This window comes from Leucoraja erinacea, chromosome 6, assembly GCF_028641065.1.
Source record: "Leucoraja erinacea ecotype New England chromosome 6, Leri_hhj_1, whole genome shotgun sequence".
In the NCBI taxonomy this organism is placed as follows: Eukaryota; Metazoa; Chordata; class Chondrichthyes; order Rajiformes; family Rajidae; genus Leucoraja; species Leucoraja erinaceus.
The window spans coordinates 59923769-59935926 of NC_073382.1; the positions used below are offsets into that span (position 1 = coordinate 59923769).

General features: G+C 41.1%; 1 protein-coding gene across 5 annotated transcripts in view; it reads right to left on the bottom strand.

Annotated features, from left to right (window-relative positions):
• tenm4 (teneurin transmembrane protein 4) overlaps positions 1 to 12158 on the bottom strand; it is a 531769-nt gene that overhangs the window by 92118 nt on the left and 427493 nt on the right. For all 5 annotated transcript variants that reach the window (XM_055637190.1, XM_055637189.1, XM_055637191.1 and 2 more), the window contains 2 exons: positions 8991 to 9137; positions 7585 to 7801 (listed from right to left, as the gene is read on the bottom strand). In XM_055637190.1, coding sequence (XP_055493165.1) covers positions 7585 to 7801; positions 8991 to 9137 — 364 coding nt within the window. The remainder of the gene's footprint in view (positions 1 to 7584; positions 7802 to 8990; positions 9138 to 12158) is intronic.

The following is a 12158-nucleotide window of genomic DNA, read 5'->3' on the forward strand; positions in this document are numbered from 1 at the left end:
TAGTGTACATATCACCATGAATACCACCTACAATGTGACTCTTGCCCTGGGTCTGAAGTTGGAGTCAAGACTACAGTTGGTGGCAGATCATAGTGAGGAGTGAACCACAAAAGTTTTCCCTGCTGCTGGCGGGCTCTTGCTGGGGAGCGGCTTGGGGATCTCCAACTGTGGGAGCCTGCGGACTTAACATCGTGGAGCTCACGTGGAGCAAGTTAGGGACTGATTTCGGGAGCTCCAAGCCGCAGGAGCTTCGACCGCCTCGATCGCCTCGATCGCCCCGACACGGGAGCTTCGATCGCCGGCTGTGGATGATTCGATTGCCCTGACCACGGAAGAAAAAGGAGGAAAGAAGATAAGACTTTATTGCCTTCACAGTGAGGAATGTGGAGGAGCCGCTGTGGAGGATGTTTATGTCTAATTTTATGTAGTTGTGTGTCTTGTGGCTTTTTTGTTATGACTGTATGGCAAATCAAATTCCCCATATGTTGCAAAACATACTTGGCTAATAAATTATGATTATGATTATGACCTTTCATAGACAATAGACAATAGGTGCAGGAGTAGGCCGTTCGGCCCTTCGAGCCAGCGCTGCCATTCGATGTGATCATGGCTGATCATCCCCAATCAGTACCCCATTCCTGCCTTCTCTTCATACCCCTTAACTCTGCTATCCCTAAGAGCTCTATTTAACTCTCTCGTGAAAGCATCCAGAGAACCAGCCTCTACTGCCGAGAAATCCACACACTCACAACTCTCTGTGTGAAAAAGCTTTTCCTCATCTCCGTCCTAAATGGCTTACCACTTATTCTTAAACTATGGCCCCTGGTTCTGGTCTCCCCGATCATTGGGAACATGTTTCCTGCCTCTAACGTGTCCAAACCCTTAATAATCTTATATGTTTAAATAAGATACCCTCTCATCCTTCTAAATTCCAGAATATCCAAGCCCAGCCGCTCCACTCTATCAACATATGACAGTGCCACCATCCCGGGAATTAACCTTGTAAATCTACGCTGCACTCCCTCAATAGCAAGAATGTCCTTCCTCAAGTTTGGAGACCAAAACTGCACACAATACTCCAGGTGTGGTCTCACTAGGGCCCTGTACAACTGCAGGAGGGCCTCTTTGCTCCAATACTCAACATGACAAAACATTTCCCAAGGCACTGCAGTAGCAAAGTATGAACAGAATAAATTGAAAAAGACAATAACTTCCTGATTTTTGCATGGAACTGCACGTGAGCAGTCATTACTTCCACTACTCTGGAGCAATGTTGAATGCTGATAGCACCATTTTTGCTAAAAAAAATACATCTATTGATGCTCCTGAACACATCATCAGTGATGTAACCTGGGTTCATTGGGTCTTTCAACATCAGACACCCTCACCCGGGCGACCCAGCCGTGGTTGATCAGACCACGACTTGTGTTCAGGTGGCGTTCGCTCCTCCCCATGGACCTTCTCTCCTGATCCATCTTCTCTCCTGATCCAGAGCCATCTCGAGGCCTTCTCCGCTGCCTCTGTGGTGTTCTTGATGGCTCTTCTCCTCGCCACTCCGTTGATGCCCAGTGCCCTGCAAAACCTCCAATGTTACTCCTACCCTGAAACCCGAGCCATTGTCTGTGCAACCAGAAGGTTGCAAGGAGCCTAAAAAACACATTCTTATGGCAGCAGCATTCTGCCCTTCCAAAAAAATCAGAGTACAAAATACAGGGTCCAGTTACAGATAACAAATAGTTTCACAGACGTTTTATAGAAGAAAAACAGTTGTCTAATGTATTTAATCTCTGAACATTGCCTTAAAACCTGGCCTATACACATTTTAATGTATTTGCATCTCTCAGCCATGAATCATAATATTCTACATTGGCTTTTAAAATTATATGGGATGGTTTCAACATGCTATTTAATGTTGCTGTTAAAGCGGCATATGTAGGACTCCACACAAATGAGCCAGCCACGGATTAGCACATGAATATCACAAAGGTTGACATCAGTCTTTATGTTTCAAAACATTGATCTCTTTCTTTGTATGCTCATTTCTATCTTGTCATCCTGCTGCAAGGATCAGCACAAGAAGAGCAAACTATAAAATGCAAGGAAAACAAAAGACCTATTCATTTAATTTAATTCCCTAAATAACAATAATTTTCACTTCTTCAATTTAGACATGATGCACTTCTTTTGTTAGAATCTGGCGTGTATTACAGGCAATGCAATCTTGTATCCAATCCTGTGGTTTCTGCTGTACTGTGGCACAATTGTTACATTCAAAGCAACCTTTGACTACACGCTGTATAGAATCTGTCTTAGTATCCTCTTGACAGGCTCGGAGAAGCTTGCTATACTTCCACCTTTGTTTGTGCTTTCTTATCAAAGTGCAAACCCATCCATAGACTGGCAGCCTGCCAGGCGCAGTGCCAATAGTTGAAACCAGTTTAGTATTGACACCTTCCGTTCTGTTGGTTATGATGCTAGTGATGTTATAAAAGGTATCCGTCTTTCAAATACTGCTCAAAGTATAACAAACATATCAATAGGCATGGAAACATACTTGATAATTCTATGGCTGTGCCTAATTGTTGTCCCAATTATTGCTATCGCTAGGGCAGCACAGTGGCGCAATGGTAGTTGCTGCCTTACAATGCCAGAGAAACAGAAACAGAAACATAGACAATAGGTGCAGGAGTAGGCCATTCGGCCCTTCGAGCCTGCACCACCATTCAATATGATCATGGCTGATCATCCAACTCAGTACCCTGTACCTGCCTTCTCTCCATACCCAGTGATCCCTTTAGCCACAAGGGCCACATCTAACTCCCTCTTAAATATAGCCAATGAACTGTGGCCTCAACTACCTTCTGTGGCAGACAATTCCAGAGATTCACCACTCTCTGTGTGAAAAATGTTTTCCTCATCTCGGTCCTAAAAGATTTCCCCCTTATCCTTAGACTGTGACCCCTTGTTCTGGATTTCCCCAACATCGGGAACAATCTTCCTGCATCGAGCCTGTCTAACCCCTTAAGTATTTTGTAAGTTTCTATAAGATCCCCCCTCAATCTTCTAAATTCTAGCGAGTACAAACCGAGTCTATCCAGTCTTTCTTCATATGAAAGTCCTGACATCCCAGGAATCAGTCTGGTGAACCTTCTCTGTACTCCCTCTATGGCAAGAATGTCCTTCCTTAGATTAGGAGACCAAAACTGTACGCAATACTCCAGGTGTGGTCTCACCAGGACCCCCTGTACAACTGCAGTAGAACCTCCCTGCTACTATACTCAAATCCTTTTGCTATGAGACCCGGGTTTGATCCTGTCCTGAGGGGAGACTTGATGGAAATATATACAATTTTGAGCGGCATAGTCAGAACATTTTTCCCAGGGTGGAAAAGGGAAAAGTTTAGTGCAGAGGTTTGGGGCAAGTTTTTACACAGAGAATAGTGAGTGACAGATATAAAAGTGGCGGTTAAGATGCTCTTGGACAGGAACGTGAAAGTGCAGGGAATAGTGGGATATGGATCATTTACTGGCAAATGAGACCAGTTTAACTTGACATCATGTTTGGCACAAACATTGTGGGCCAAAGGGCCTGTTCCTGCGTGATGTTCTATGTTAGATATGAAAGCATCCCTGATCCTCATCGCACTGCAGCTCAAGCAGCACTGACATAGTTTTTAGCGTGTGTAATGTCCTGACATCTACAATGCTGGAGACAAGGCTGCACAACCTATCTATCAATGATTTTAACAGCTTTGAAAACATCAGACATCTGCAAGACATTAGCACTGTGTAAATCGTTGCAACGTTTTTAAAGAAAGCCTGAACAATAAAACAGTTAATTAAAAACAAATGAAAACAATTAAAATTAATTTAAGCAATTAAACCATGTTGTAATATTATTTAATTAGCTCACCTTTCCCCTTCCCTCTGAATCCTTCGTCTCATATTCCCTCATTGAATTTGATTATGTGCCAGATCTGAACTGGTATGGGATGTGAATGGAAATTCCCTTGCATATTCCAGGACCGTAGCCACACTGGTGCCAATGTGGAGTTTGACAATTAAGCTAACTGACAGATAGACAATAGACCAATCACTCCTGAATTAGACAATAAATACTGGGTCATTTCACGGCACGTGTGGTAAGAGTTCATGTCATGGGAGCAGAATTAGGTATCTTGGCCCATCGAGTCAACTTTGCCATTCAATCATTGCTGATCTGTCTTTCCCTCTCAACATTCTCCTGCCTTCTCTCCATAACCTTTGATACCCGTACTAATCAACAATCTATTAATCTCCACTTTAAAAATACCCAATGACTTAGCCTCCACAGCCGTCTGATATTTCCAATATTTTCTATTTTAATTTCAAGTTTCCATGATCGACAATTTCTTGCCTTTTGCTAACTGATGACAGTTCTGTATTCAACCTCTGTGCTCAATATATTTACTTAGATATTTGGCAATTGAAAAGACACACTATTGAACTGCTGGAGACATTTCTTGCTTATGCAAGTGGCATTAGATGCTGAGGAAGAGGAAATTATTCTGTGTAGACGTCCCAGAGTATAGCAAGACATAAAGTAAACCTGACAAGCTGCCAAAGCAACCTAGGCAATTCATAGTATGCTTAGTGTGGTGGCCCTCGCTGCTACTGGTTATGCCATTTCAAATAATATCCACATGATTCACGGCTTTGAAAGGAAAATAAGTTCTTCTACAAAACATTTTACAGAATTCACTTTGGTTTAAAAAGAAATATCAGAAAAGCCTTGAACAACATGCATCTTGGTGATATCTCAGCTCTGCCATCAACTGACTTTGCTCATGCATTCACAGTGTGAGGATCCTTATTCTGATCACATCACCCATCATTTTTATGACCCGTGTCCTCACTAAATAATTTTCTCAGAGCTTGTGAGCACTTTACAGTCGAACCATCTGAAACATCATAAGATGAAGCACAGCATTCTGCGAGGCACCATCTAAGCAAACACACTGCAGAATGAATTATATTTTCAGATCCTGTGATTGCAAAGAAAATGTTCCTTTGTAATAGTAATGTAATAATGTTACAATTCAAGATTTGCTATGATAAATTTGAAGAAGCAAATTATATTAACTATTCTGACAATCCATTTGAACTGCATTGACTTTGACGAAACATGACAGTTAAAAAGGATGCTTGTTCCTCTTTCTAATGAGAGATTTATTTTAAAGCTTTGTCTTACATATATACACATCGATCACCCTTGACTTTGCTAGCCATGACTCAAGATCAAGTATACCTAAAAAAACAGTGTGTGGCTTGGAGTTATTTTGGATATATAGTTCAGCCTTCATTTTAATATGATATACTGGTCCAAAGCTCAAGTCATACGCACTGAAACATTCTCTTTGACTCAACTTGCCCATGCCGACCAAGATACCCAATCTGCACTAGTCCCACCTGCCATCACAACCTATCCTATCCATGTTTCTTTTCAAATGTTTTTTTAAATGTTGTTATAGTACCTGCCTTAACCACCTCCTCTGGTTTAAAAAATATTCCTGGCATTCAATGACAGGTCAAAATAATTAACATGCAAGTTATTATTAAAATTATCAAAATCATTAAAAAGTGACAAACAACAGTGACAAAAAGATAAACGCGATCATCTGAAACTATGGTACCAATCAGGAAGATTGGCAACAGCCAGCTAAATCCGGCTCATTATCTTATATTTTTTCCCTATTTTATAAATAATTATCTACTATAATAGCACAATATATTTAAAATATATATCTTACTATTTTGCTTCCTAAATCATTGCCCTTAAGATCAATGTGTATCTTGGAGTCTGTGGTCAGATCTGATCCGGTGCAGAATCTAAGAGGTGATTTTGCCTTTAAAATAATTCTGTGGAGTTCCAACAAGGCTGAACCATGAATGGACAATGTATAGAGTCCACTGCCAAACAAGCCGACAAATTTTACCTTCTTTCAGTTGAAATAAGAGCAGGGATAAGTCATGTAGGCACTCAAACCAGAGCCATTACTGTGTAAAATCATGATTGATCTGATTCTATACTTGATACCACATGCATGTAAGTCTGGGACTCCAAAAGGCAGACAAATAGAAACGGCAAGAACAAATGATTAGATCTGATCCAGGATGTTCATACATTTCTATTTCCATTATACATTCCTAAGTGTGCACTTCAATTGGGAGCGAGGTGTGGCCAATGTAGTTGAATGTGATTTAATCATTCTCCCCAAGCAATGCCTCCCCTGGCAGAGTGTAATTGAAACAAGGATTTGCAGAGCCTAAACAAATACTTATTTTACAGGAAAACTCTGATAATCCTGCATGCCAAAGGGAGTGGTTATAACCATATAACAATTACAGCATGGAAACATGCCATCTCGTCCCTACAAGTCCATGCCGAACAATTATTTTCCCTTAGCCCCACCTGCCTGCACTCATACCATAACCCTCCATTCCCTTCTCATCCATATGCCTATCCAATTTATTTTTAAATGATACCAATGAACCTGCCTCCACCACTTCCACTGGAAGCTCATTCCACACCGCCACCACTCTCTGAGTAAAGAAGTTCCACCTCATGTTACCCCTAAACTCTGTCCCTTAATTCTGAAGTCATGTCCTCCTGTTTGAATCTTCACTATTCTCAAAGGGAAAAGCTTATCCACATCAACTCTGTCTATCCCTCTCATCATTTTAAAGACCTCTATCAAGTCCCCCCTTAACCTTCTGCGCTCCAGAGAATAAAGACATAACATTCAACCTTTCTCTGTAACTTAGTTGTTGAAACCCAGGCAACATCTAGTAAATCTCAGTTATGTCAGACTGAAAGATTTTCCAGATTATTGGATGTTCCTATTACTGCCCGACAGACTTTTAATTTCATTTTTTTAGATGTTACATGGAGTCATTGAGTACAAAAACAGACCTTTCGGCCCAACTTGTCCATGCCGACCAAGATGTCCCATCTACTCTAGTGCCAATGGCCCGCATTTGGCCCACATCCCTCTAAACCTTTCCAATCCACGCACCTATGCAAATGACTTTTAAATGTTGTTATAATACCTCCTTCAGCTACCTCCTCTGGCAGTTCGTTCTATACACCAACCACCTCTGTGTGAAAAAAATACCGCTAAGGTTCATATTGTATCTTTCTCATCTCGCCTTAAACCTATGTCCTCCGGTTCTTGATTCCCCCTACTCTGGGTAAAAGGCTCTGTGCTTTCACCTTACCTATAATAGTACATGGTATAATGGTACAATGATGGGATATTAACTTACATGGTAATTTAATACATTTTCCAGTGAGCTTGATAAATTGAGAGGTTTTACACAAACTGGGGGTTTTGCTAGTTCAAAGCAAGGAACCAGGGCGCACATGAATTGAAAGGTAGTACTCCAAACATCATCTGATGAGCCAGATGTAAACCATTGGGAATTCTGAATGCCTGTGAATATCGCAGTTTTGCTGAATAATGGGAAATGTTTACATAATATTTTGGACTAATCACAGTTGCGCCATTCATACATTTGAAAAGAGATGTTCTCTGAGAGACCTTACCCACTGTGAAAAGGATTTTCACCAGGGATCACATGTGTGCTATCCTTGCCAATGAGGAACTTGACTCTGTCGTAGAATGAGCGAAGATTCTGTTGTGAAGATGGAATGCGAGTCTGCTGAATAACAGCAAGAGGATCCCGTGATCCGAGGCATAGAGGATTATTTTGACATAAAGGTTGAAGGCAGCAGTCAGGGTCCATGCAATCTATTAAGCTATCTGATATAAAAAGAACAAAGACAACTTTAACAAATTAATTTACAAAAAATAGATTCACCAGGATGGTATAAACAGATAGCAGACCGACAGTGGACTTGTTCCTGACAATGAATTAGCTTACAACAATGGGTAAATTAAATACTGAATATATTTACAAGGTGGTGAAAAAATATCTCCAAGCAAAATATATTTTTTCACCATCCCACTTTCTGGCCCCGTCAAGATCAGACTGCTGATGGAAATACAAACTCTGAACAGTGTAACTAGCTAGGATCTTTCCATACAGTAAACTGTAGGGCAATGAAGGTTCTCTAAGAATTTTGTGGTTTTACAAAATTCAAGGTGAGGAGGAGAGAAAGGCAAGGCAATACAAGGAAGAATCACTAGATCCTAAAGTTCGCAAATTGAAATTTAAAGAAGAAAGGAGAAAAATACTCATTTGGTGATACATTTAAAAACAGGAGACGTCTAATGTGGATTGGAATGGATAGTGGGAAACTGATCAGGCAGCAGACTCTAGTGACATTTGTGAATGACATTCCTTGGTAAAACAGCATCTGCACTTCCTTGTTTCAACATTTATGAATGATGCGTACTGTGAGTAAATACTCAACTATTCACCAAGAGGTACTACTAGTGTTTTTACTCAGCCATTCCTCTGTGAGGCTAATTGTGGTTTTTGAAGTTCTGTTTAATTTTTTTTATCATATCTATAGAAAGGGCCAGAGTACATTTGTTATGAAAGCTTGACCAAGAGCAGGTTAGATTCTCCGACAGAAACACAAAGCTTTGGTCAATGACAGCTCTGTTGCTATTTGTACATTTCTCAAGGTCACCCGGCATATTAAATGAACCTGGAAGTGACAATTTATAGATGCTGCCATGTATGCTGAAGAAAGTCTGTTATAACCAAAGTAAGGAGACCCTTCCTCTTTATTGGCAATAAAGTGCCTTACTGCAAACTTGAACAAAACTTCTGAAGAAGGAATAGATTTTGTTGATTGACTGTCTGAGCCCTTGTTGAGGTTTGGAGTTGCACTCATTTAAATATTCATAAATGCTAAATATTGCAGTCATGACAATTTAAACACAAATAGCTGTTGATTTATCCATACCAATCCTAAGTCATTTATCGAGTCTGTGATTTAAATTGCACAGCTGTAGGTTCAGAATAGAAACAGGTTCTTACCTCCATCATTATCTTTTCCATCTCCACAAGCAGTTTCCATGGAGGTGTCACATCCCGCACCCCTCCAGCCCAGCTGGCACACGCAGTGCCAACCATTTTGGTCCAGTGTGCATCGACCATTTCCATTGCATAAACCTGGGCAACCCTCTGTCAGCACAAACAAGTTTCACAATGGACACTTAGTCTTTCAAAATTTTCAATACACACATTTTAAGATGGGAAACATCAGGGCAGATTTCAACTTTGCATAGAGTCATACGGCATGGAACTTTGGCCAAACTCGTCCATGCCGACCAAGATGCCCCATCTGCACTCGTCCAACCTGCCTGCGATTGACCCATATCCCTCCAAACCTTTCATAGAAACATAGAAACATAGAAAATAAGTGCAGGAGTAGGCCATTCGTCCCTTCGAGCCTGCACCGCCATTCAATATGATCATGGCTGATCATCCAACTCAGTATCCCGTACCTGCCTTCTCTCTATACCCCCTATTTCCTATCCATGTACCTGTCCAAATGTCTTTTAAACATTGTGATAAGCATGATAAACATAAGAATGATTCATCAAAATAAATGTTTGTTCATCAGCAGGTCGATTTACCAGTTGCGGCATCCAGTACGAGAGTCAGGAAGTTAGGTTGCAGTTTTACAGGACTTTGGTTAGGCCGCATTTGGAGTATATCATGCAGTTCTGGTCACTCCATTACAGGAATGATACAGGCAGGGATTAATCGTTTAACTTTTATTATGTTCAGCACAGCCTGTCCCTGTGCTGAACTGTTCCATGTTTTATAATTTCCAATGATATCAATAATGTAAAATTTGGTGCAGCTGTTCAAAGGTCTAGATCTACAAACTCAGTTTTTGTTTTGTGTTACATTTATCACAATCCAAACTGCCACTTGCTATCCATAAAATTGATCAGAGTGAAGTTACTTTTGTAAACCATGGCCAAAAATGTCCAGGGACATCTAATAATTTCTATCAAGCTAAAGTGGCATGCATTTTCCACTCGATAATTGAAAGGGTGTGGGGAGCACTAAAAGAAAATCAATATACCATTTAGTTTAATTCAGTGTGGAAACAAGCCCTTTGTCCCACCGAGACTACGTACACTAGTTCTCTCCTACACACTTGGAAAATTTACAGAAGCCAATTAACCTACAAATTGGAATGTGGGATGACACTGGAGCGCCCGCAGAAACCCACGTGGTCACAGGGAGAACGTGCAAACTCCGTACAGACAGCACCCATAGTCAGGATTGAGCCTGGGTCCCAGCGCTGCATGGCAGCAATTTTACCACTATGCCACTGTGGCACCTCAAATGGTAAATCTAAATGTTCTCATCTCTGTATTCACCCAATTCACAAAAACCTCAATGACGTATTTCTCATGTGTTTATCACCATTTTCCATACAATGACAATATGCTGTGGGTGGCGAGAGACTTTGAACAACTCCATGATATTGTTCACTTGGATATTTTTACATTGAGCATGTACTTTTTTTGTTTGTTTTGATCTCAAAGTTGTATGTAGTCAGATTTCACTTTAAACTGAATTCCACTAAACCATTGCCAGATACTTTTTCTCACTGGTTGATAAATATTTACTTTTATGTTGATTGAAAGTTTTCAAGAATAAAGTTATAAAGTTATACAGCATGGAAACAGGTCCTTCATTGTGCATGCCAGCCGCCTATGTGAGCTGGTCCCATTCTCTTGCCTTTTTTCCCATATCCCTCCGAACCTTTCCCATCCATGTACCTGACTATATCTCTTTTAAATGTTGTAATACAACCTCAGCCACTTTCTCTGCCTTCTCATGTTAGATACCCCGACTCTGGGGAAAAACGGTAACCATCCGATTTAACAAAGTCCCTTATGCTTTTTTGTAAACTTATATGTCACTCTGTAGTCTCCTTCACTCCAGCAAAACCAATCCCAGAATACCATACAGTGCATTCAGAAAGTATTCAGACCCCTTCACTTTTTCCCCATTTTGTTACGTTACAACCTTATTCTAAAATGGGTAAAATTCATTTTTTTATCATTAATCTGTACACAATTTCTCCATAATAAAAAAGCAAAAACAGGTTAGAGATTTTTGCAAAGTAATTAAAAATAAATAACTGGAATATCATATTTACATAAGTATTCAGACCCTTAACTCAGTACTTTGTTGATGCACCTTTGGCAGCGATTACAGCCTTAAGTCTTCGTAGACTCGGTTTGTACTCGCTAGAATTTAGAAGATTGAGGGGGGATCTTATAGAAACTTGACAGGCTAGATGCAGGAAGATTGTTCCCGATGTTGGGGAACTCCAGAACAAGGGGGTCACAGTTTAAGGATAAAGGGGAAATCTTTTAGGACCGAGATGAGGAAAACTTTTTTCACACAGAGAGTGGTGAATCTCTGGAATTCTCTGCCGCAGAAGGTAGTTGAGGCCAGTTCATTGGCTATATTTAAGAGGGAGTTAGATGTGGACCTTGTGGCTAAAGGGATCGGGGGGTATGGAGAGAAGGCAGGTACAGGATACTGAGTTGGATGATCAGCCATGATCATATTGAATGGCGGTGCAGGCTCGAAGGGCCGAATGGCCTACTCCTGCACCTATTTTCTATGTTTCTATGTTTCTTGGGTATGATGCTACAAGCTTGGCACACCTGTATTTGTGTACTTTCTTCCATTCTTCTCTGCAGATCCTCTCAAGCTCTGACAGGTTGGATGGGGAGCGTCGATGCACAGCTATTTTTAGATCCCTCCAGAAATATTCGATCGGGTTCAAGTCCGGGCTCTGACTGGGCCACTCAAGGACATTCACAGACTTGTCACAAAGCCACTCCTGCGTTGCCTTGGCTGTGTGCTTAGGGTCGTGGTCTTGTTGGAAGGTGAACCTCCGCCCCAGTCTGAGGTCCTGAATGCTCTGGAGCAGGATTTCATCAAGGATCTCTCTGTACTTTGCTCCGTTCATCTTTCCCTCGATCCTGACTAGTCTCCCAGTTCCTGTCGCTGAAAAAACATCCCCACAGCATGATGCTGCCACCACCATACTTCACCGTAGGTATGGTATTGGCCAGGTGATGAGCGGTGCCTGGTTTCCTCCAGAAGTGACACTTGGCATTCAGGACAAAGAGTTCAATCTTGGTTTCATCTGACCAGCGAATC